The sequence below is a fragment of the Periophthalmus magnuspinnatus genome, chromosome 3 (genome assembly GCF_009829125.3).
Source record: "Periophthalmus magnuspinnatus isolate fPerMag1 chromosome 3, fPerMag1.2.pri, whole genome shotgun sequence".
Lineage (NCBI taxonomy): Eukaryota > Metazoa > Chordata > Actinopteri > Gobiiformes > Gobiidae > Periophthalmus > Periophthalmus magnuspinnatus.
The window spans coordinates 27,523,347-27,549,880 of record NC_047128.1 but is presented as its reverse complement, the minus strand read 5'-3'; the positions used below and the strand labels follow the sequence as shown (position 1 = coordinate 27,549,880).

Genomic DNA, 26,534 nt, shown 5'->3' with positions numbered 1-26,534 from the left:
TACTTCAAAACATACAATATTTAGTTTCTTTGAGTTATTGTAAGGCCAACGTCTGCCCGAGCTTTACTCCATAACTAGAGCAAGCCTTTTTCCTCCACTCTTTCATACAAATGTTTTATTTATGTTGGGGGCATGTCACTTAAAACATCTCACAGCTGAAAATTACACGTGTAATCTCTCCCAGAGGACCTCTAAGGAGAAATAGAAAAACATTCAGTCAAGTGCAAAAAAACTGTGCCAAATCACTCTGCGCCACCTTATCTGGACTGTGTTCAGTCTGTTCTCAGGAGCTGTACAAGTCCACCTTTCCTCTGACTATGAAGCGCAACCAAAGACCTCAGAATCATGTTACCAGATATTAAAGTCTTTTCAGATATAGAATGCACTGAGCTGAGAAGTCAATAGTTATATTAATGCTCAATAAGCCTTTACATAAACATGCCAACTAAACATGACACCAAGGGCCCAAAATGTGAGCTGCAAATGACCAGTGAGAATTCAGATGAGGTGTCCTTTTGTGTCTTTCTTTCTTTGCTCTTTTTTCCCCCACATTTCTGCACTTGAAAACCTCTTCCTGTTCCCAAACCAGTGCTGAATCAATTGTGGCATATTGCTCTGGTTTGGAGTGGTGTTGACTGCAAGATCAGAGTAAGAGATAAATTGAGGACAAAATTCCTGCTGAGCAAATCATTGCGCTAATGTTGAAGCTATTGACAATAATTAGGTTTTCATTTGAGCTCAGCTTTATTTAGAAGGTCACAATGGCGCGGTCCTGTGACAGGTGTATGATGTTTATAGTGTTTAGCTCTCACACAGAGATTTACGCAGAGGTGGAATTTAGCGATAAATAAAAAGGCCAAACAGCTAAAATACCAAAACATCAAGTTGGTTTGGAACGAAATCCTCCTAAAACATCACGCAAATATTTAGACCTTAAAAGACTCAAGGACATTTTGGCTACATTGAATCCTTCTGTTTTAAATCTGTAGAAGAGGCCTTTAGGCCAATAACTGACCACTGAGGCCGCAAAGTCACGTTTAAGTGACGTGCCTGGACTTTACACAGCAATGTGCAAATGTAATCAAACTGTAGCTGAACTTTTTTATTATTCATTATGTGTGCACCAAAGTTGCCAAATTAAAACTAATGGTGCGTAAAAACGCGTTGTTTTAGTAAATATCAACTGAAGAGCAACGCGTATTTTTAGAAATTCTTTCCTGCTTTTGTTGTCGGATTATTTTCCCTTTTTTCGTCTGAGGGAACGGCTGGAGTCCTACTTGGTATTCTTGAGTAAACGCAACGAAAAAGAAGCGACGCGCCATTCAGGGTCATAGTGAGCGACAAAGTTTGAGCTACGAATGTTATTCCCTCTGATTTTAACTATGGATAATAATAATAATAATAATAATAATAATAATAATAATAATAATAATAATAATAATAATAGACTATGATCTCTGCTCTGCTATTAGGCACAAAGCAGTGACACGCAAATGCGAAATACACTTGACAAACAAACGTCATCCTGTCTTAGACGGTTCAGTCTGGGATTTATGCGTTTCGCTGTGTGTGAACAACGCCATTTCAAGTCAAACTCTCTCAGGACGCAGTTCACGGAACAGAGAAATACCCCAGGGACGCGAAAAAGAAAAGAAAAAAAAAACATAATTATGCTATTTAGACGCCTGATGTGTCGCAATCAGTGGCAGGTTCTGGAGCGTACACACACACACACACACACACACACACACACACCACCCCGTGTCACCGTGAACTCAAACGCGCGCAGGCCCGGGTAGAGGACATTAAGGCTTAGGGAATTACTGCAAACCTCAGGGGACGCTTCAAGCTGTAAAGGGGAAAGCACACTATAGAGATTAATGGCGCCCATAAACAACTGCGCGCTCTCCCACTTCACTTGGGGTCAACAACGACAGACACACAAACATATCAATAATAAAGGCCACGTTACTATCAGCATCTCCATGGAGGTGCAGAAAAGAAATTTAACTAAAACTTTAGAGGTAATTGGTTATTGATGATAATAATAATAATAATAATAATAATAATAATAATAATAATAATAATAATAATAATAATAATAATAAATACATACATACATTGATATATTAATTATCATTAGCTCCTAGGCGTTTCTTTAAATATGTTAAACTCAGAGTCTTCCTTTTATTCACTTGTCCAAATTGCCATAATCCTCCTAATAACTGTGATCATTGTCTGTGCCCCACTGGCTCCGGTTCTTTTCTTTTTTTAGACAGGCCATTTGATCAGGCGTGGGTTTCCATGACGGATTAACGAGAGCGAGGCCCCCTGAAATACTAGGAGCAAGTGTGACACCTACCTGCAGAAGTTGGAAGAGTTCTGAGTAGAGCTAAGTGCTTTGCTACCGGCTTCACACTAAACCCATTCCATTCTATTTCCTCCCCAATGTTTTATGCGCCATTTAAGAACGCCTCCGTTAATGGCATATAAAATAACAGCGCAGTATGTTTTAAATGCATGGTCGCATCCCTTTTAACTGTTCTGCCACGCCTTTGAAAATAGTAATGAGCTCCAAATTTGGCATAAAATCGAGCTCATTACGGGGGTTCAGCACCTGATTGCGCTGCGTAAAACCTAATTGGGTTAAATGCTGGGAGTTGTTATGATATCAATATCCGCTTGCAACGTTTCTCTAGTGAAAGCAGAGAGGCCTGCGAGGCTTTGCACAGGAAGGAAAATAAACGTCAGATAAGCCCCTAAAAATAAACATCAAAAAAGGAAAAAAAAAAGAAGTTATTTTACTCCATCCATTTTCTTATTAACTTTGTGCGTAAAGTTCTCCATGGGTTTTACGCATTATTGTTTCAGTGAGTTTCTTCTTTGTATCATTGGCCTGGAAGCATCACACACACGCGCACACGCCATACACACACGTCACTGCCAAATCCAAAACAATCGCTGCACAAATATTTTCATTTTCCATAATTTACTTCAAAGATAGTGTGTTCATTTTAAATACAAAAATGCTACATTAAATATACATGTTAGTCTTTCATACAAATAGACTCCAGGGCTGCTGCAGCGATTAACACCGTTCTTTGTTACTTTGTTTTTGTAGGATTAGCCTTTCAGAAACTGAGGATTTTTTTCAGAATAAGCTTTTAACTCCCGAAAATAATTGTTCTGTGAATTGGCTTTGTTGTTCTCTCTTAATGCAACCACATTGATAATAAATAAAAAGTCCTTAGCGGCTGTAAAATAGCAGGTATTAAATATTTGACATACCTTTCTTTAGTTCATAAGGGGAGTCTTTACAAAGATCTATCTGTGTTTGGCCTCTGACTTTGTGGCTCTCTCTTACAAGAGCCTCGGCTCTATTTAACACAGTCTGATTTATTCCATTGAAATGCGGCGTGGAGCCAGTGCCCACGGAGCTGTGGTTACTGTGCAAGTGTCCGAAAGTGCCCCCATAGTTCGTGTAGCCGGGGTAGAAGGGAGTCGTGTAGTACAGAGGCCTTGACAGGACCGTGCTGTTCGGGAGTGCGCACTGAGGACTGGACCGAGACGGGGACGCGCTGGAGCCCATCACAGAACTCTGAGCAGGTGAACCGTCGCCGCTGCCACTTTTGCTACACCTGTCTGAGGACGTGGCGATCTCCGCTAGGGACCAAAGTTTAGGTTTAGGGGCCGAGGGAGGCGAGTGGATAACAGAGGTGACGTTACTCGTGACTGAACTGGGCGCGAGGCTAAGGTCTGACGGTTTGTCTTGAAGCGCGAGACTCGCTCTGGAAACGGCAGATGGAGACGAAGTGGTGGGTTTGGCAGAGTCTGGCTGCAACTCCGCTGAACTAGTCCGCTCTTCAGGGTCTTTTAGTTCCGAGTCGCTGAGGAGAGGGTCCGTGTCTTTGCCCTGGGTCTCTTCTTTAAACCGGTCACAGCCTAAGTCTCCGGGGTTTAGGAGTTTGTGATCTGCAGGACGCACAACAGAATAAATGAGGCCACATAAAACATAACTCTAAGGCTTTTTCTACGTGTCACAAAAATAACTAGGCATTATCATCCAGACCACGCACAGTAATAAAGGAAAACGTGCGGCACAAACAAGAAAAAAATAAACATAAATCACGTCTAAATTATCATTAATTACGCATGCATTTTCGAGATGAAATATGCTTCACCCTGAGAGCAATTGCTTTGATAAAGCTGAGGAAGGCGTTACAGCACTAATCTGTAATAATATGAGTGTGATTTTTAAAGACGCACAGTGCACCAGCTGTAGCCCTATTATACACTTAAAGATAAATTGACTGCTAAACACTTTGAGTCACCAGCAATTCTAGCCCCACTGAAGGCAAACGAGGGGACTTCAAGGTGATTATTATTTAAAGCAATTGTCCCGTTATAAATAATATACCACCATTAACCAGCAATCAATTTAGTAGCCTTAGTAAAAATGACTGCGATGAAAAATGTATGATTTTTTTTTCTTCCCTCTTTTTGTTTCCTCATGCAGCAGTGTAGCAGCACCAACCTGCTTCTGTGTCTGTGGAGTCCCCCTTGTCTAAAGGTTTACTGGGCTCATCATCGTCGTTTTTCTCCAGATCAATATTCTCGTCCTCCTCCTCGTCCTCGCTGCGGTTCCGTGGCGTCCACGTCATCTTGTTCTCCTTCTTGAGTCTCCTCCTGGCGTTGGCGAACCAGGTAGACACTTGTGTGAGGGTCATCTTGGTGATGATGGCCAGCATGATCTTCTCTCCTTTAGTGGGGTACGGGTTCTTTCGGTGTTCATTGAGCCAGGCCTTGAGCGTGGCCGTGGCGTCCCGTGTAGCGTTCTTTCGGTAGGCCGGGTCGCCATATGGGTAAGTGCCCAATGGCGCGGCGTACGGGTGGTATCCTATGGACCCGGCCATGCCTGTAGTGTGGTCGTACGGGGAACTCTGGGATAGAGATAAAATAGGGTGATATAAGTACATCCTAATGACCAGATATAGGTGCAAAATCTGTTTAGTGTGAATAAATTAGCTACATTTCGAATTATATTATTTAATTAATAATATGGGCACGTATGTATGCGCGCATTCAGCAACACAGACAGAACACTCAAACACACACACTCACACAAAAAACAGTTGCAAAATGAGCTCAAGTTGCAACAGGAAATACCATGGGTTTGTTTGCGTGTGTCTAATCCATATTGTTTGTTATTATATTTACGCTTAATATGTTAAAGTTAAAAATGTAGACTGTATTTTAATGAGTTTTTAAAATTATTTTAAAAGCAAAACAAATTTCTTTGCACAATGTCACTGTGTCACACCGCGCCTCTGAGTAATTCCGTGCCATATACTGTTTTCATTATAGGTTACTCCCTGTAAATGGGCCTAAACATGCATCAGCACAACTCGCACAAAATCGACAATTTTCACAGTTTGGACACTAGTCATTTCTACTCTACGCCATTTCCTAATTAACCAAATTATCTTTATATGTCTTCAAGTGTTAAACTATTGCGCGCGGTGAGACACACGCAGTGTTTTCTGTTGATCATTTTCTTGACGTCGCTCTTTAAACTCGACTCTACTCGGTGTAACTCCTTTAAATATCCAAATTAGTTCTAACCACATGTTTTGGTTTGTCTAATGTTATACGTGCACTTTTGCACACGCTGATTTCTTAATCGCTCACCCCTGGCGCACAGCGTGCGTTTGAGGCTGATACGACTTAATAAACTGGCGTTTACTGCCTGCTGGATGGAATAATCACCTTGAGTTTACTCACCACATACGAGGTGAATGTGGCGGCGGCAGCTGCGTCTGCATTGTACGGCAAATGGGAATTGTACCCCGGTGACGCGCTGGTGAACGCGGTAGATCCGGCATAAGGTGCAAAAGCAGATCCAGACGAGGATCTCCCGAGTTCCTCGGTCCTGGGTCCCGATATGACACTGGTGCTGTATGCAGGGCAGGAGTACAGGGCTAGGGACGCGGATGGCTGGTACAAGTAGCCCTGAGGATAAGCCATGCTTGAAGCCCAAAGATTGGAAGTCACTAAACTTGCGCACTATCCTTTATTGTCTCATGTGCTTACGCAGACCCACCGCTTGTCCCCTCAGAATGAGAAAAGTGCTCAAAGAAGGTAAAAGAAGGTTGAATTTGAGAGTTGTCGCTCGCTGCCACTTTCCGTCGCTTGAAGAGTGTGGTTTTTGTCGCTCCTTAAGTGAGTTACGCCGCCGCGCTCATGCCTGCGCACTAGGTATTTTACCCGTCGGACAAGGGCTTTGCTTGGGAAAATGTCCTGCCAAGATGCTAAGTTGGAAATTGAGGATCCTGACGCCTACTACGCTGTACAGTACGCTCCTCCTCTTGGGGTGTAGTCAGCCTTGTGCAGCGCCAAGCTCTCTTTACCCTCTCTCTTTCCTCCCTCTTACCCTCCCTCTGTCCCTCTAGCTCTCTCTCTTGCGTTAACTAACAATCCCCCCTTACTCCATTTCTCCATTTTTCCTGCTTAACAAGCTTCCTCACTGCAGTGAGTCTCAAGTGCGCGCATGGCAGCCCCCCTTTTCCCTTTTGGATAGCGACACCAAGCGCTTCTGTCAACTCCCAACTTTTCTTCTCCTGCAACTTATTTCTTCCTTTGCTGCAAGACTGAAGTGGTAACGTCCACACTTGATCAACCATAAATCGTCTGTGCCGGGGCAAGAAGACGTGGGGTGGAAGAGTCCAGAGAAAAAAAATCGAGACGCCCCGACGCTGCACAATTTTCTTGCAGATTTATTCGTGAGTAAAGGCAACATGAAAAAAAAAAACAGCTAATTGAAATGAGGTTTTAAGGATTATTTTTTTGCGCAGGTCGACTTTGACGCAGGCGTTCAAGACATTGGTAACAGTATAGCTCTAAAAAAAAATCCAAAAGTTATGTTCTGCATTGTGTTTGTCTTAGCTCGTCATGTTTTTAGGCAGTTGAACGAGTAGACTGTCTAGTGAATAATGCATTTTAAGCGGAAAGTCATGGAGAGCCTAAAGCTTGAACAGATTAGTGGCAGGATAACTGCTCTAAATCCGCATACACTCTTCAAATAATCGCATCAGATCACCGCAGATAAGCCCTTCTAGCATTTCACAGATCAACTATTAATTAGATAGATTTATTTATGGAATACAGTACACACTTTAGCTAAGAATTATTATTATTATTATTATTATTATTATTATTATTATTATTATTATTATTATTATTATTATTATTATTATTATTAATGTTGATTTTTGTTTATTATTTTGAGAGACTGGTTTTAATGTTCAGATCTCATTTGAGCCGAAAGGGATCGCTGTAGGCGCTACTATGTGCACACTTAGTCACGTGCTTTTTTTACGCTCTGAAAACCTCCAGAGAGCACAGAGGCGCACAGAGGAGCACAGAGGAGCACAGAGGAGCACAGAGGCGCACAGAGGAGCACAGAGGAGCACAGAGGAGCACAGGGTGATGACGCTGTTATGGCGGGCTAACGTGCGCCCCAGACAAGTAAACTAAAAGGTATAAGGACGGGTGTTATATTTGGTGACCGTGGCATGGATGAAACGATAGTAAATGGAGACTCAGTGGAACTTTGATACAGGCCTAGACATTTTTTGCACCAGCTTAAGTATTTAACTGGGTAACAATTAAAATGAAGAAGATGCATCTGATTTAAGTTGCATTTTTACGCACACGGTAAAGCGTTTTGTTTTGTTTTATTTAATCTACAGAAATGTTTCCCCAAATGCTGTACGGATATGGCTGAATAAAAATGTCCTGACAAATCTCTGACCTCGTGTGTGTTTCATGACTGGTTTTGTGCAGCAGGGGGAGGACACGGGCATTGCACTCACATAATAGCAGGTTGGTGAGTTCTCTTGGCTATTCATCTGGATGTCTGGCGAGGTGTTAAAATGTTTTATTCTCCCGTAAATAATTTTGCTTTGTTTTTTTTTTACGCACGTATCTGTGACGCTTTAAACCGAGGAAAATGTCAATGACAGATGATACAGCTTAAATGCCTGAGGGAGAGCGTAATCTAAATTGGATATAGAGGCTATTATTACACAACATTATGCGTTGTGGCAGGCTAATTGCGTGACTGCCTGGGTTAAAACACTCCGTTAATGTCGAGAGCTGGTGGACAGGTTTTTGCGGAGCGCACAAGGTCAGGCGCACTGCTACCACCGCTGATCCCAAAAGCATTTACGCAAAATGGTTCAAGTATTCATGGGCGTTTTAACCATTCGCAATCTGTGTCCTAAACCGATTACTTGACACCAATTTTTCTTTGATGTATTAGCTGAGGGCTTTTGCCACTCGGAAGCCAATTGAAATTCAAAACAGTTTTCAGCTCCAAATGCTTTGGGGAGATCTGACGCAAATAATGGATGTAATTTATTTTTGACCTTGTGTTTTTCTTTATAGCGGAGTGGGGTGGGGAGTATTAATTAAACATAATATGAAGTATGGTTAAATACAGCATCTGGAGACGTGGGAATCCATTATGTTCCCTTTTCAAACAATAATGATTAAGAAGCCTTTTTCATCTGCTATATTATAAGTTTAAAGTGATGTATTAAACGTAAATGCTCTTCAAATATCTAATAAAACTGAGCTTAAAATACAATTATTATTCTTTTGCATAATAACTGGATACATTATAAAAGTGTCTATATCTTTCTGCATATTTGGTACATTTTTAAACTGATTGCTCTGTTTTTTGTTGTTTTTTTTGGGGGGGGGGGGGGGGTTTTTTTTTTTTCGTGTACATCCCCACAGTTTTATCCGATGCTACTGGCAGAAAACCATATCTATCCATGCCTTTCTTTCCTCTTATTGACCCGAATGAAGATGTATGGAGCCCATGTGTGTGTTATGCTTCGCCATTATGGGCTAAGGCTGCCCCCCTGCTTTGCTTTCCACCCAGCTCCCCAAGATCCCCTCTAGGCTGAATGGCAGGCCTCTAGATTGGCTAAGTGATGAAATGATGACCCTATTATGAGAAGTGATTCCAAAATAAGAGGTATCATACAAGGATTGCTTCTTTTCTCTCTCTCCATGTGTGCTCATACGCCACACACTGCCAGCTGTGCACATCAAGATTGATTGGCTGTGGGTGGATCGCAGGAAGCGTGCATTGATTTTTTTTTTTTTTTTTCTACTGTTGTATTAAAAATATTTATTTACACTTCCATTGTGAGGCTGACTCCATCATACAAGCCTGCTGCTAAATTGGGGAAGCACATAAGGGATAATTTGGGCCTGGCCCCGTGCCTAGACAAATGACCTGTAATATTATTTCAGAAATGAGTCAATAGGCTCAGTGACTAAATGAATATTGATTGGATATAATGAGGCCTGAGTGTGTTATGAGCTCTTTCAATCAGTTTCTCCTGTACGCTGATCCCAGACGTCTGCAGCTGTTTTTGCATACAATGGGGAAGAATATGCAGTGTGGTGTACCAATCATGTAAGTTCTTAATTTCCTTCATAGAAAATCACAACATATTGTACGAAGATTTTAGTGGTTGCAAGCACATAATTAAGTAGTCTCCCTGATGTAAATAAAATACATACAGTGCTGCATATCCTACCACTGATTGACTTTTCTCTAAACATTCAGCCTCTATTCGATAGATATGTGTCGCTACACGCTGTAAAATATTTATATTATGAACTTGTATGATCTATAGCTTTTCTCAAAAGTGGGTAAACTATTGATCAGTTGGTGAGATCTCTGCAAAGCCCCTATTACAATAATCTTAAAACAAGTGACTTCTCGGTAGGGACTATGGCTTTGATTATCCAGGTGAAGAGGATGCAGGGGTGCTTCCTTATGCTTATGCATGTGATGTTTAATAGACGTTGACGAGGTTGGTGATAGATCACAGGCCAGGTAATGTAAACACATTAATCCCCCTGGGCTAGTGGGTGTGCTTTTGCTCCCCTCACTTTTCTACGTGGCTTGTTCTCAGAGACCCCCACCCACCCCATCACTTCCAGCACACCACTCCATGTTCATCATCTGCCTTTAAATACATTACTGATGCACAAACCAGAAGCAACCTTAATCTGTCAACATGGCCTTTAATTGGAGGCAGAAAACAACATGTGCTTGTGCTGGTGCCATTCCTAAGTGCACATGCCAAAGAAACATGGAGTTCACGGAAGAAGTGATCCCATGAGAGTGGAGAGTAATTAAAAGTATCTTTTAATAGGCTTGTAATGCTGAGCCTCAGTCTTGTTGCCTTAAGCAGGGGGTGAACTCTGTGGCTGGAGATGGACATGAGAGGTTCTTCTGCTTGGGGAGGCTAAACGATACATTAGCTTTGCTTTGGTCAGACACACAGTCGCTACCTCAGCTACCACATTACAATGACCTTTTAGTGTTTGCAAACACAAGATACAAGGCTGGCAGAACTGTTGTATGTTTCCTAGGGAGGACAATGTTTGCATAAACTCTAATGGCTACATAAATAATTGGTCATTTGAAATATATGTTTACCAACAACAACAATATGTGAATATAGATTCAATATTTTAAAATATGAATGTTAGTTTGGTTTCCTGCCAAGTAAACTACTTATGAATATGCCACTTGCAAACTGTGCTACTGCTGTTATGGAAACTACATCTGTTGGTTGCTAGTTCTTTTGTTCTTGTAAATCAGTATCTGCTCCACAGAATTACACCTCGTCTCTTCCGCTCCCAGGCCACTTTGGCAACCTGTGTTGTACCTCCTACTTGCTACACCAGTGGGGGTGAGAGATGGGACTAAGTGGTTGACTTGGGACCTGCTCTACTGTAATCAAATGAGACTGCTTAAAGGGAAAGGAGAAGGCGGAGTATTATGTTTTGCCATACATTTCCTTTTTTTTTTTTTTTTTTGTGAGATGGACTTTGATGCTGTATCTTCTTACCTTTGTAGTCGAAGCAGCCGTGTCCTATAAACACACAATGAGAAACATCCCCAGCATTTGAAATTTAGATAACCACTTTTGCTTTCTGCTCGCTGCATGTGCTCAGTCACTTCCCCCTGTCTCCCACTGCTGAGGTTTTAAGTTTCATTTAAGCATCTTGCAATCAGCCTTTTTTCATTTGGTGTGTCATGTGTAATCTATGCCAACAACAATGCCAACATGGCTCCGAGTTGCTCGCTCTCTCCTGACACTGCTGCTACTGCTTTGTTTCCGCAGTTGTGTGCGCGGTGCTTTACAATGACAGTGTGCCAGGTGTTTAGTTCAAATCGTGTCTGAATCTTGCTGTAATCTTATTAGTCAGATAAACATTGCCGTGTATTATCAGATGGGGAATAAGTGGGCTTTCTTGTCTTTGTAGTTAAAAGACAACCTCAGTGGAATAATGTTATTCTAAATCTATCTTTTCTCATTAAAACCTAAGGCGTTCAGCTCGGCTTGCCATATTTTATTGTCTTCACTATAGAATCCTCAACAGACTCATTTCACATGTAATTGAATATTTAAAATGTCAGACGCTGATGAGAGTTGTACTTAATGAATGAAATTACTCTCTCCAAAGGCCAATAGTGTTAAACATTGTCCAGGTATTAGTCTTGTCATAAAACTTTACCTGATAGTGTACGCTGAGCCTTGGGTCTTCCTCCTTCACTTGTCAGAGATTTTGGTTTTGTCCATTTCCTGACACAGTGCCCTTAGTGATCAAGGCAGACAGGGCGAGTCAAAGCGGAGATGCTCACCGTAATGCCTTACACCTGCTGCAGATTTGGAAGGGATTGCACTACAGGTACTCTGTTACCTCATCCCCAATCCCAGAAAGCCCCTCAGGAATTTCCCACTTTGTCCTTTTTGGTGGTAGCTTTCCCTCTTGTGTTTTGCCACCCAACTTTACATCCCCTGTCAAAATGGATCTCTCATGCTAAGATTATGCGATTTCAAATGAATTATGGGTTTAGTCAGCAAACAGAACAGCATTAGTTGTTGTTTTACACTTTCTCTAATGTTTTGTTAATTGTTATAAATGATGATGCAAGAAATAAGTCTGCTACAGTACAAACATGTGGACCAGTACCAAGCCAGAATTAATAAAGAATTTGCAAGGCCTCTGTCATCACAAATAAATCAAATGTAACCCTAATTTAGATTGTATTTTTGTTTTATGAATCATTTATTTAACCAGGATAGTTACATAGTTAAACTTGTTAGTTCTGGCTCCATTAAGCCCTATTGTACTAATGGTTTTATTGATATAGAACCTGGAGTACCTTAGGGAAACCTACAAAGGCACAATTGATCATATAAACTCCACACAGAAAGGCCCCACTCTGTCCAGGTCTCAAACCGTGGACCTTCTTGCTGTGAGGCTAAAGTAGTAAAGGCTACACCACCCGACCTGTGTGTTACAAGTACAGCCTGCAGGTACATCTGCATACAAGGCTCGGACATGTTTAGCCAAAATAAACAGCCCCTATGGTGTTGTTGTAGTTCTGTAGTCAATCTTTAGGTCCTGAAAGTGTAACAAAGTACAGCATAACTATTTAAAGCATTTAAATGTAAAAACATGATTTGCAGTATAATAAATGTGTCTTATGGTGTACTGTAGTATCCTTTCAGAGTATCAAATAGTAATCTAAGTAGCAGTGATTTGCTCCAACAATAACTACTATGGCTACAGAAACCCTAAAATGACATAGTGCTTTTTTTTTTTCTTTTTATGTTCTTAATATATATTTAAAAAAAAAAAAAAACAGTTAGAAGTATCAATGTATTGTACATGGCACACTATTTACATTGACACAAGTGACTACTCCTTCCGTGATGCAAATGTAATCTAAACATTAGGCAAGGGGAAGGCAAGCGTGGCCCATAAAGGAAAAAAAAAAAAAACACTTCTGAACAGACAACTATCACTAATCACTCCCAGAGCAGTGCGGCGTGTAATTACTCAAACCAAACGTTTGCCTTTCACAGCTTAGCACCGGGAGCCCTGACCCTGTGCTTCCCTGTCTTTCCGCACCAGCCCGCATGTGGAAGGAGGACCCACCCCCCTACCTCCCTACCCACCCACCCCTCTCCTTCCTGCTCTGTGTACCAAGGGGAGGGAGGGGGGGGGTCAAGCTAGCTCAATATTTAGAGAAAGAATGGAGGAGGATGATGGGAGGAAGGAGGGAGAGGACTGAGGTTTCTGCTTCCGGCTTTGTGGGAGCCCGTTTAAACAGGCTTTGAAACCTTAGCCATCCGGAGATCAGAAATAGCCCCATACAGGACAGCATGGGCATCACTAACTGACTGCTGCTGCTGGTGGTGGTTCTTGGAGTCCAGCTTTTATTACTAGACAGAACCATAGGGAGATGTCACACGTTTTGAGGCTACGCATTTTGGAAGATGCTGATTTAACGCCGCACTTTGTAATTTTTCTGGTAGAGGGTCCGCCACCTGCTTGTTTCATGGAGGTGTCATTGCTTTGCCAGGGATGTTTCACAGCATGGTTTCCATGGTGACAAGACGGTGGCGGACCCATTGCCAGTAACGTTTCATAGTGCACCTTTAACAGCCTGTGCTCACTTTTCCCAGAATCAAGCGTGGATATATGGTAGTTTTACACCAGGGAGGGCATCCAGTGTAAAATTCACAAAGGAAATGCCATTGTATGGTAGTTTTTTAACATTAAATCATGGGTTACTACAGAATATGTCCATGTCCTTTGCCTGGATAAAATGGAAGTGGTCAAGACAGGCCAATACAAATGACAAATTCATATTAAGTAATAGAAATAAGGGTAAACATGTAACAAATTTCCCAGTTTTGATGTATTTTGATGTATTATATAATGATTTCTCCTCTCATTCTCATACAGGCATTAGACTGGGTGTCTCAGTCATGTAAATATAACTTGCAGTAGTAGTCTCTGCAGGCAGGTTGGCAGACAAGACCCTGCATGACATCCCTTAATGACTATTAGCTGGATTTCACCGGCTGCTCTGGTTTGGTGTCTGCAGTGACGGGGACATGCTACTTCCAGTCCCACCATATCTCTCCAATAGCATTTGCAACTCAAGTCGTGCGCTAAAAATTATAATGGATACAAGCACTTTGCATTATTATATGAATTTTAAAATGTATCAGATTTCTTACATTCATTTGACGCTCATAAAAATGTAAATTTCATCCATTTATTTATGTCTCCATTATGTCGAATGAAAAAGTTCCTTATATCCGTTTTTGTATTTTTAAATAGCCAGTATGCAAAGATAATTTTTTGCATATTTTAGACATAATGTATTCTTATCTCCATTTCACTGCTAGTCATTTCTTCTTTATTGTGGTCTACTTGAGCACTGTTGGACAAGTTCATTTAAGAGGCACTGGCTCTAACTGCTCTCATGGTTGCAGCATAATCTTGTAAAGGCTTTTTCAGAGAGACTCACTTTATCAGCGACGTAGTAATTTGACTTCATCAGTCAGTTGTGACTAAAAATACATCAGGGATTAGCTTCACGGTCAGAATATCTTGCCTGACTTTGATATTCAAGCTCTTGGTTCCAGTCATCTGATATGTAGTTTTATAACATATAAAACTATACACATTTTATATGGTATGATAGAATGTCATCTGTCTGAAGTGTAAAAAAAATCTTGCTTTTAATCCCTTTGTAGAAGCATTTTGCAAAGATGAAAACAAACCGCCCCCCACTCATTCGACTTTTCCCTTTTTCTATTCCACACAAATTAGCTATGGTCCTGGAGGGCACAATGACAAGAGGTTACTGGAAGACTATGTGTTTAATTAATTGAAAAATGCTTAAATTGCTTTTACAGTTGTTATGCGTGGTGAAAAAAGGGAATCCGTGTTGCCAGTACTCAACCATAATTAGCACCCATGGGAATTAAATATTTAGCATTAGCCATGTTGCAGCACTTAGGACACAAATTTCTATTTCTAACTATGAAAGTGAGCCTGTCTTAAGTGCATGGCTCTGTGTGGACAGCTGTGTAAGAAAGAAAGAAAAAAAAAAAAAAAAAAGGAAGGATATTTCTACTGCAAAATGCCCCCCCTCTCTCTTCCAATGGCTCTCTGGGTCCTTCTACATCACAAGTGTAAGAGATATGGCAGTTGTATTCCCTTGGGTGCGGCATTACTCAGAGTATTTAGTTTTCTAATTAGGCTGAGGGCCTTCGTCCATGCCTGCCACCGCCACAGGGGCCAATGAGAATTTCCTTTCTTGTATGTCAACCTCTTTAATGCTCGCAGAGATGCCAAAAGAGAAAAAAAAAAAAAACATGAGAAAGATATATGCACACATGGCTAAAGACCTGGGGAAAAGCCTTTGTTTATTCCAAGTTTAATTACACATTGCCTTTAACGACTTGAGTGCGTTGCTGAAGAGCGGGTTCGAGCCTTAATGATCTGTAGCGCTGGATGTCAAGGAGAACAGTAGGGAAATTTAAAGCCAGTTTTTTAAGAGTCCCTTTTGGTTTGGGCGACAGAGGAAATGGGCTACATGTTAAGCCGCAGTACATTGCATTAGGAGTTTGGGAGTTTGTGCAGAGAATGGTGGTCAGCCTCAGCACTGGGAGAAGGGCCCAGCCAATTTTGGAAGCATCAGCAGCTGACCACAGCAACTGGCGGACATGTCTGTGTGCATCAGGTTACCCGCTAATGAGAAGTAATAAGGGCTATCCTAACTTTATAAGACTTAAGACCCAAGTGCACCGGGGGATTTGGACAGAAATGGGAAGGTGTACCAGCAATGAGACTGTAATTTGACACTATTTTAAGTGGGTACTAAAGAATGGAGGGATAAAACTAACTTTAGTGAGTGGTACTTAATTTAAAGTACTGTGGACGTTTTGTAATGGCCGTCCGAATGGTACTACAAGCCACAGTTTAATACAAGAATCACTTTCTCAAACTATCAGCCATGTAACAACGTGTTCCATCACCAAAGACATAAAAGTTAGGTTTCATTTCTTTCACGCTATGGTTGGAGTAGTCAGAGGTCAAAGGTATCACCGTTTCAGAATCCATTAACTCACAAACATTCTGATGAAACGGCTTGAGAACCGTTTCACGTAGAACGACGAAATCCAAGCTGTAAAATGACAAAATATCCCATGGAAGTAACGTCCCAGAAGATACAAAGGAAATGTATTGTCAGCATACTTTTTCCTAATTAACACAAAAGTGCATGTTCCCAGTTAGAATACTATTTGCTTTGACACAGTTTTGCTACATTCTACCACTTCAGCTGCAACAAATCCTTTTAAAAACCCTTATTCTGTTAAACAAATTCTCTAGATTATTCAAAGCTCAGAGAATTAAGAAGAAAAAAATCCATGCGTAAAATTACTGCCCATTCAACTTGAGGCAATATTTTCCTCTGGAGGCAAATATGTTAATTGGGCTTGGTAAAGTAGCTCAGTCCCCAGGTTATTTAATTTTCCCAAAAGCCTCAGCACTGCCACATTCGCATGGAATATGGACGTTTAGGCTCGCAGAACTTGTTGAGGCTGTTGAGTAGAACGAAAACGAATGGAAGGAAAAGGGAATGTCTAATAGTTTTATACATTTTTAGTATTGTAGAGCTGTGAAATAATGGCATTAGAGTGTTGATTTTTGTTAAGTTCTTTTCCAAAACCTCCCAAAATCTTATATTGGTATTACTTTACGTGACATATTTACCGAGACACTAGTGGTTCTCAAACTTACTGATAGTTTCCTGATAATACCACATCTAAACAGTGACTATATCAAACCTAAATCAGGTTTAAAGCTACCGTCCGTAAGTGTATCTGTTTTCTTTCTACCACTAGAGGGCAGACGTGAGACCTGTCCCCCCCTTTCCTATCCCCTCTCCCCTCACCTGGCCTTTGTTTCTGGCTCACTTGTGCTCTCTACTCATCTTCTTTCGGGCCAAAGCTGGCACACAATTAGACTGCAGTGATATGTGAGAATACAACAGGGGTGGGTCGGCTATTCTAATTACGGATGGTAGCTTTAAGGTCTAAAATTAGACTAAACCACGGATAAGGTCATTCTAAATAATGGTTAACCCAAAGGACGACAAAAACATAGATTTGTCTCTTGCAAAACCAATTCTCAAATGGCAAACGTAGCAGTCCGATAGATAAAAAAAATGGTCGAAAAACATGAACTCAACTCTGAATTGAACATCTTTTGAGTTTAGTCTAATCCTTTTTTACGTAAGGTATTTTGATTTGTGTTGAAAATTGACAGGAAATATACATATTTTAATAAACTTTTGCTTTAAACAACAATCTGTATCCAAACCCAAATTCAAATGATTCTCTCTTGACTCACCAAAACGCCTTTTCCAATAAAATTGTCTTCTTTTTTTTCATTTGCATTACTACTACGCATGCACTAAAAGGATTTGCTGCCAAAATCCAGTGTAGCAGCTCAAACAGCGTGCCCCTCTTGTGCCAAAGAATCATCGTCTTCCTGACTTTGGGGTCGCCTAATTGCTTGTGTGTGTTTTTCCCAGTGCATGGTCACAAGCTTTTAGTGTTCCAACTGCTCTCGAAGACAAGCTGGCACTGCGGACGCCTCACCCACGCACAGCGCCCTCGCCAGCTCCCAGAAGCCTTTGTGGCAAACCACTGACCGTGCCATTTCCTATTTTCCCGCTGGCCTGCAAATAATGTGTCAGAAAAAAGATCATTGATAGCCCATAAAAGAGGAGCAAGAATGTTGTTTCCTACTGAATCCAACTTTACGAGAACAATGCAAGTGCAGAACCATCAATTTGACTGGTGCACCGCCCTTGAATGTGCAAAAAGATTTATTTTTGCAATTGTTGGTAGTTACAAAGTGTGTTACAAGTACGACATAAATAGACAACAATAACTTTCATTCTTTCAAACTATACTGGATTTGCTCTACATTTGGGAATCTTGTCGCCATGTTGTGTGCCCCTTTTGAACAGCAAAATTAGATTTCATAAAAGCAATGTTTGGGTTTTCTCTCTGCACTGTTAAGTTACTAACCCATTTATACAAACCCTGGCAAAGCTGTGTGTCATCTGGCCCCAATGTGTCCGGAGTGGGCGATTGTGGCACACATGGGGAGGGCTGGTTTTTGACAGAATTAACAGCAAACTTCTCACAACAGCTGCCTGCTACACTTAGTTGATTAAAACCATGCTTTGGCTAACTAGCTAATTGAGTATAGTCTTGATTTGACTCTCATGCAAAAATGCAAAACTATGCAAAATCATGTGAGGTCAGCCAGTTTATGTTCTGTCATGTGAGTTTTTGTAAGGAAAAGGATTCTATGGATATTCAAATTGATCTACTTGTGTATAAAATGTGTATAGAAAGCTGTTAGTTATTAGTTTATGCGTCTGAAATACCATATAGGACACGTTTGAGAACACTTTTGCATGCTCAGTTTCTGTTTCAGCTAGCTTCAGTGTAGTTAGCTCCTTCCTTCAGATAGATATAAGGCAGTGTCCACCTGTGATCGGACCTGAACCGAAGAAGTGGCTTGGACGAGCAGTGAAACATCTTCATTCCTACAGCTTTTTGTCCAGTTGACAGTTTACTTTTTGAAATTTTCTTTTACCATGCTCAGTTTTATTTTTATTTGTATTTTTATTTGTATTTATTTATTATTTTTTTATTATTTTATTTATTTTATTTTATTTATTTTTATTTATTTATTGATTTATTTTTATTTTTTTATCTTTTGCTTTGTTTTTTGAGTTGTAATAGACAGTGTTTACTTTGCATGGAACAGAAATTTAACATATCCTAACAGATAATAGATTTTGTTTGCTGTACTCTATTCAAATGTGTAATGTAATTTATTGCCTTATCTTGAAATCTGTATTATGAAAGTTATGCGCTTTTGAATTACCAGTATTTTGAATAACCAGAATAACCGGAGATATTATGTAATCTGTTTATGTGTTTTGCATAGAGGAGTCTTGACTTTCAGGAACCAAATGCTTAAAATCGATACAAATTCATAATGCGGTTTTGTTCCATGTTTTTTGTTTCATCTCAAAATTATCTCAGCACTGGGCAAACTGTTACAGTGAGTTAACATTCAAAAGCAGATAACCGTGAGCTGCACAAAGCCAGTTTAAAGCCTGGTATAACACTGTCGTATAATAAGAATAATGGCCCTTTGATTTTTGGATTTTCTACTGGAACACCTGTCACTTTTTGGCAAGGGCACACCCCAGCGCCAGGTCTCCTCTGGTGGGGCGGGCGGGAGGAGTGTGTGTGTGTGTGTGTGTGTGTGCGTGTGTGTGTGTGTGTGTGCATATGTGTGTGAGTGAAAGAGAGAGATTGAGAGAGGGAGAGAGACAGAAAAAGAAAGGAAAGGAGAGCGAGAGATGAAACAGGCGCTGAGGAGGTAGTGATCACACAGGCAGACGGGGTGAGTGACAGACAATACCTGCTGTAAAATTCCCTCACATCTCGTCCTGATCAGTATTCATAGATCCTGGCTGCTCGGCGCACGGCGAACTGGAACCCACACCACCGAGCTGTTTAGAGCGCCTCCTACAACACTTTCACTCCCGCGCTAAACCGAGATGTCTTTTACCTGCTTTCTTTGACATTTTTTTTCTTTACCAGTATTTAAGTATATTCCCTTTGTTGGAATTATAACTTCAAATGTTACTTTAAGCTGCCATTCATATGTGTATTTTCTCTCTGGTCTTCTTCTGTCAGACCAAAGCTGGCACACTGTCAGGCACAGAAGAAACGTAGACGGCATCTAGTGGTGATATGTGAGAATACAACAGGGAGTCCAATCGAATTACAAATGGCAGCTTTAAATAAGACTTTTCTTTCTTTGAACACACTGTTACTGTGTGGTTATTACATTTCTACATTGCTCAAAGATTCAAATGTTTTAAAAGTGTATCATGATGTACATTAAAACATGGAGATACAGAAGTATAAAAATGTCTTACGTGCAAACAGTTTACTTTGGTTAGAAGACACTGACTATATAAATCCTAATATATTGACTTTATATATAGAACATAAGAAACAATAGTCACATTTAATTAAATGTGAGCAAATCATAATCTGTAACCTCAAGAAAAACATCTTATGATCTATTGCTAAATAAGTCGAGATATTTCGTTTCTTACTGTTTGTGAGGTTGACATTTATATTAACTAAACTTTGCTTCAGTTGCATGTTTGATTACATTTTTTATTTGTCTTTTAAGCTTTGTGATATTGTAAAGATAGTTCTAGAAAAGAGATCAGAGAGAATTTTTACAATCCAAATTTGAACTGAATGAGCTCCTCGTGTCATTACCGACTGTTATGTCCTTGACCAAGATGATTCATTGATTGCTATACAAAATGCTTATGAACATTTTTGTATTCTATTCAGAAAATTCATTTTGTCGTCTTTGTGTGAAGTGGGTTCTTGATTTCCAGACCTTTCGGAGTTATGTTCACTATTAACTAAGTACACAAATATTTAAATATTCAATTATATTGTTACATATTGTTTACAGTGACTGTAGGATTCTTTTCAGTGCTATATTTAAATCCAGTGAAAGTCCTTCAAAGGTGCCCATTATCAGTGTCATCAGAGCTCTTGTTTTGCGTGGTTACATCCCCTCCTCTCCAGGTCCCAAACTTCCTGAAACCTTAGCTTTGTTACAAGACAAACACACACTCTGAGGATACATCGGCGCACTGCAGTCAGCTTGTTGTTGGCACATCTCGGTTTCAGGTTTGACTTGAGTAATGTGTTGTTTAATTTCTTTGGGAATTGTTTTGACAAAACAAGTTAGCGTAAAGTCAGAGATGTCATCTGAAACAAAAAGGGCGTGTAGCGTTGTATGTTTTTCAAGGTTTTTTTCCTCTCTCTCCTCATGTGAAGCAGATGTCAGTCATCAGCCGCGTGTTACAGTGGAAGTGACATCAGCACCCTGGAGGGCTTGCACTGTGAGAGGTGCGTTTTGATATGATTTCTGGGAACACAGAGTTTAGCAAAAAGAAAGGAGTTGCTCGAGTCTCTGTTGTCAAGAGAGGAGAAAAAACTGTTTGGGTACAAAGGAGGAGATGAACTGGAAGGTGCTCTACTGCACACTTCTGGATTTGTATGACTGTTGCTGTCAGCAATGCTAAACGCTATCACTTGTGTTGCTAAATTACACCTTTTGCTTGACAGGGGTAATTAGTATGACATTTCTACACAACAACGAGGAACTGCTTGTCAGACACTATTATGATTGCAATCAGTTTGAAAAACTCAAACTGAAAACTTGTGTGTTTCGATTGACCTGGATCTGTTGTTTACCCATTTGAACACAACAGGTAATAACTATTGACTATTAGTATTGTACATTTCAGCTTAGAGATGCACATTGTTTAGGTTTTCTTCATCTCATGAGAAATGATTGGGTGACTTGTATGAGTAAACTATTGTCACGTCTTCAATGGTTATATCTAGTCTAGCCTTACTGCAATTGACAATCTTTGAAGACTTTTTGCATATTTAAGAAGATTTTCAAAATGCAGATGGTTTTTAAAATGCCCAAAAATAAATATTTTGGTAACACTCTATAATAACTACACTACAGCCTTTCTAAAGCTCAGAGACACAATTCATGATCAATAAATAGTTTATTAAGAATGATTTAGTCTTAGTAACTATTTAATTAAGGGCTTCAGGTTGGATGTGAGGGGATTATTTAAGTGGTTACTAACCCTGAAAAATTCATAATCAATTTCTTCATTATGAATTTGATTTTTTTATGCTTTAAATTAAATTGTTTCCAGCATTGGTGACAATCCGGGCCAATGTTTCTTTATTCTTTGCTTTGTAAATGAGTCTGTTTTGACAACACGCTCTAAGGGTTAAGTCTTTTGCTAGGCAGCACTACTCATGGCCAGTCCCCAAAGAAGCAAACTTAAAAGTCTAATCTCCTCTCCGATCAGTGGTGGACAGTTGGCTTGGCGATCGTCCGGGGCCTGCTGCGCTGATCCTTATCCCGGCTTGTCTCGGGCTGAGGTGATGATGCCCACAGCGCCTTGAGATTGATGGGGGCCCTACACAAGAGGCAAGAATGAGCTTTGGCCCCTTTGAAGTCGTCCGCACGGAGGGAAATTGATATATCAGTTTAAGCCCTGGACCCTATTAACGGCGCCCCCGTCAGGTTAATGTGATAGCCTGCATGTTACCCCCGCACCCATTTGGGTCAGCCCTAATTTCTTGCCCCTGCTTTTCTGCAATCTCATTTTAGTTTCCCATCAGTGGTGTTCTTCCCATCAGAGCAGCCCAGCAAGGGGAGTATATCACCCGGTGGAGGCCATCTTTCTCCCCGAGTGATTTAAGGCTCGGGGCTGAACATTAATCACTAGCCCTAAGATTCCCATAGCGGTTTGTACAGCTTGGACAGTTCTCTAAAGTGGGGTATTTAGAGTTGTACGTCCCTATAGACAGCATGCATGGATTCAATCTTTCTCAGGCCGCTGTATTCCCCAGTGGTCCAACAGACGAGCCAGGGTCCACATCTACAGAGGTGAACCCAACCATCATTCATTTTTAATTGCATGCAGAAATATACTTGCATAAAATATGTATATCGGTGTCTTTTTAATTCAGACACACTGTATTCATTATTAAACCTTTATCCTGTAGGTCGACCCGCGAGGAATCATCTGTCTATCAGATCTAAGTCCACATGTTAACCTGAGCTGGACACATCTTTCACACAATATTTCACATTGTCTCCGATTCACTTTGATTTCTTTCCCCAGTCACAAGGCTCCAATCTGGTCCACACCAGAGGAGTACAAAAGTTAAATGGGAGATTGACACTACAAAGCTTTTTCGATGTTGCTTTCTTTTTAAGGAAGGTTTAAATTTTAATTTTTCTTGGTATGTTTAATGATTTAGTTTTCAGGTTGAAGGAGTATTGAAACTCTGCTTAAAGAACCTGCAAAGTAAAAGTTATAATTTAACATTTATAATCAAATTATTATTTATTATTCAGTAAAATGACCTAATACTTTTATATATTTGGCTACCTTACCGCTGCTACATATTTAAAAATATTAGTATTATTAATAAAAAATAAAAAAAAATCACCAGTATTTTGAATGAAATAATAACAAACATGCAGTATTTGATCTGTTTTTAATCCACAAACTAAGCCTAACTGTTTCTCACTCACACACACATGCACACACTCTCATTGTCCTCATCTCAAAAAGAAGTCGAGCAGACAAAGAACAAACTCTCCAACAAATTCATGGGGAACAACATCTTTTCTTACCTGCAGAGCCATGCATATATTGGCTCATCTGGACCAGCAGTATTGAGATTAATCCCATGTTGTTCTTACTATGGGCCTCTCCTGAGACACAGTCATATGAATAGCTGTCTAAGCGCCATCAGATCCATCAATTGAATTCAAAGAAATGTTATCCATTGCTCCCACCAACCCAGCAGATGTTGAGGTTTTTGTAAGTTGAATTCCTTTATTATGTTAATATCTCTGTTTTGTCGCATGCACCATTTCCATTTGAGTGGGGTGGAAAAAAAATCATCAGATGGATTTGACTCCTCAATAAGAAATGTTTGACATTCAATGAGATGGGAAACATGAAAACTCATTTCAATGGCAAGTGGCATCTGACAATCACACAAGGCAGCCTCTAAATGAGCACGAGATCACAGTGTAATTGTGCAGCCTTGTAGGGATTTCAAAGACCAGCTTGTACACATTTTGCATTCTTAATATTATTTCTTTAAACATGTTCTAGGGGGAGAAAGGTTTGGATAAAAGTTACGAAAACTCAACACACAGTAAGAAGCAGTTAGGGTAATTTTTGATGGATGTGGACGTAATCTTAACTTGCTAACAATTCTGTGTATGTGCAATATAGTGATGTGCCTTTTAAAACCTGTCAACTCACTGGAACGACTCCAAAACTTTAAAAACGTCAAACCGCAGTTGTTTATTGAAGCCTCTTGTTACTTCATATACTGTTGGCAGTTTGTCTAAGATGCTTCACTGTCCATATTTGTGTGAATGTGGAGTGTAACTGATTGGTGGTGATCGCACAGACCATGGGAGCAGATTGGCAACCACATTTCTTCAGTCAGCCCCAGGACAGCTGTGGCTATGCATAGTGAATGAATAACAGCCAAGTATTTTCAAACATTTGTGTGTCAAGAGAAATGTACATTTAAGCCATCATCATTATTATTGATATTCCAGGTAAATCCATGCAATGTTTTGTCATTCATTTATCAACAAACTAACTGTATTTCTGGTATTAAAATGATTCCGAGTGTGTTGTCTGCATATGTGTAAGTGTGTGTGCATGTTGGAGCCAGACTGTGAGGTGTACTGGGCGTGCATGAGGGAGCGTGGTGGGACTGCACTCCTCTGATAGGCCAGATCCACGGTGCACTGAAGCCTTTCGCATATATATGGAATTTTTGAATATCTAAACCATTATTTAGCATCCAAATCAGTTCTGCTTGTCTGACTGATGGACAATTTCAGTGTGACCCCAGTCTTTTTGCATGTGACCTATACTGTCGGGATTCGTGCATATTGTTTAGATGTTCACATAGAGTCCTGTGCCGTATTTCTCTTTCATCCTTTTAGCATGCTCTTTGTGTCGGAATTCATGAAATATTCATGGCTGGACTGTAGCTTTCCCATATCTTTATGTACAATTATTGGCAGCAGTCCTGTTATGTCGAACCATCTTAATAGCAGGTAGTGGGCTCGGTTAAGTGTGACTTCAGATTTTTCTGACAGTTTGGCTGATCTCTGTTATGAATTGATAGGAAGGCATTATATTTGCAGATTGTGGAGTGGGGAAGCATTAATATTGATAAACAAATATTATGTCACACATGAGAGATCACAGATCTGCGGCTCAATATAATGTGCACACTATGTTTACATATTCACAGGGGTTTTAAGAGAATATTTTAGTCCAGTAACAAGGGTCCTGTGGTCCTAATAGAGTGCTGATGTGGCTCTGTCTTTGTGTCGATAATGCTAACAGGGTTAATAGTGTGTTCCTCTCCATCATGTTCACAGCTATTGGCAGCAGGAGTAATTGGACAGAGAATGTCATTATCATGACCCATGTGCAGCCCAAGAATCTGCAGGACCACAGACAACGCATCATGGGGCCTGCAAAAGAGTTCCAAGTAAATAGTGTCTATTCTAGCAGCATTAATACATGTGTATGGAGGTTTATTAATGTGCAAATGGTTGAAAGCGGCGCTTCCCCTGTGCCAGTGCAGCGTGTGCACAGAGGCACAGAGCTGTTTAAGGAGAAGACATTCACAAATCAGTCAGTGCGGAGCAAAGCCTGTGGCTCTCTCCACCAGGGAGCCACTAAGAGTATTTAAATCTCTCCTGCTTCCCCCTCCCAGGCCATTGGCACATGAGGGCTGCTAATGCATATGAGAGAGAGGAAGGGGGGCTACATATATCCATATCGTTGTATTTCCTTTTCACAGAATTCATATAATAGCCATTTCTTATGACATGAGGAGAGTGACGATTCTTTATGCAATATTTCTCTACATTATGTCAACAATTATCATGTCAGTGATATGATCATTTGATTATGAAACATTGTACATTTTGTAGTGTGACTAGTACATATTGCCTTTACTTCTCCTGATTAGGTATCATATATTCACCCATAAAACCATTCCCTGTTACATTTTGACAGTTTCAGTTGGGAAACTGACTCAAAATACACAGCATGCCTCCTTCAGTAAGAGGGGCATATAAATGGGTGAATCTCCGGATAAACTCTGGCTGGCTTTGGCTATAGTCATATGAATGCAAACAGGATTAAAAGGACAGCTTTAGTGGCTGATATACCATTCTCAGCTCGTATAGGAGCCTGGCTGTAGCTCTAGCCCTGGCATCCTCCTGAAAATGACAATATGTTTATGAAGATGACTGTCCCCCTCCTCTTTCTCCCCACTCTTTCATATTCATCTTGAAACGCCTCTGATTAGCAGCCAGGAAGGCCCCCTCTTATTTGCATTCACTGTCTCATCTTTCAGGTGTTTTTCAGTCAATATTAGTTTGATCCTTGTCTGGGGGATAAATGATTGGCTTGATGTAGCGTGCATTTGTTTTTACAAACCCAACAGAGTGAACTACAAAGGGCTTTTCATTCCAGGTTTAGACAGCACACGAAAGGATTTTTTTCTCTTTGCTGTTTTTTTCTAACTTGGATGATTTAACAAGCGTTTAAACCAACTGATCTCTAAAAGGGAAAAAGGCAGAGGGAAAAATGCGTTTCATGCTGTGGCTGGCTCTCGCTGTTTCACAAAATGGTTAGTGAACACAGTCAGGGCCTCTTGTGTCTATAACCTCTCCATGACTGTTGATGGTGATAAATATTTTTTGACGTTTGGCTGCCGTTTTTCTTGTCAAGGGGAGAGCGTAGCAAGGGCCATTCTGCTTCATATATTTTCACTCATTAGGTTTGCCTTTGAGAAACCTGTCTGCCGTCCTCTTTTTGCGCACCACCTCCCTTC

At 40.4% G+C, this 26,534-nt stretch overlaps 1 protein-coding gene across 2 annotated transcripts; it reads right to left on the bottom strand.

The window, feature by feature from the left end:
- Positions 1-2,980: 2,980 nt before the first annotated feature.
- irx5a (iroquois homeobox 5a) lies at positions 2,981-6,415 on the bottom strand. 2 transcript variants are annotated; one of them, XM_033991484.2, is made up of 3 exons: positions 5,767-6,415; positions 4,535-4,940; positions 2,981-3,972 (listed from the first exon to the last, which is right to left on the bottom strand). In XM_033991484.2, exons 1-3 carry the CDS (start codon positions 6,022-6,024, stop codon positions 3,272-3,274), a joined length of 1,365 nt encoding a protein of 454 aa, XP_033847375.2. In that variant the 5' UTR covers positions 6,025-6,415; the 3' UTR covers positions 2,981-3,271. The 2 variants fall into 2 exon arrangements, with proteins under 2 accessions (XP_033847375.2, XP_033847376.1); XM_033991485.2 differs by having other exon boundaries at positions 5,782-6,411.
- Between the last annotated feature and the right edge of the window lie 20,119 nt (positions 6,416-26,534).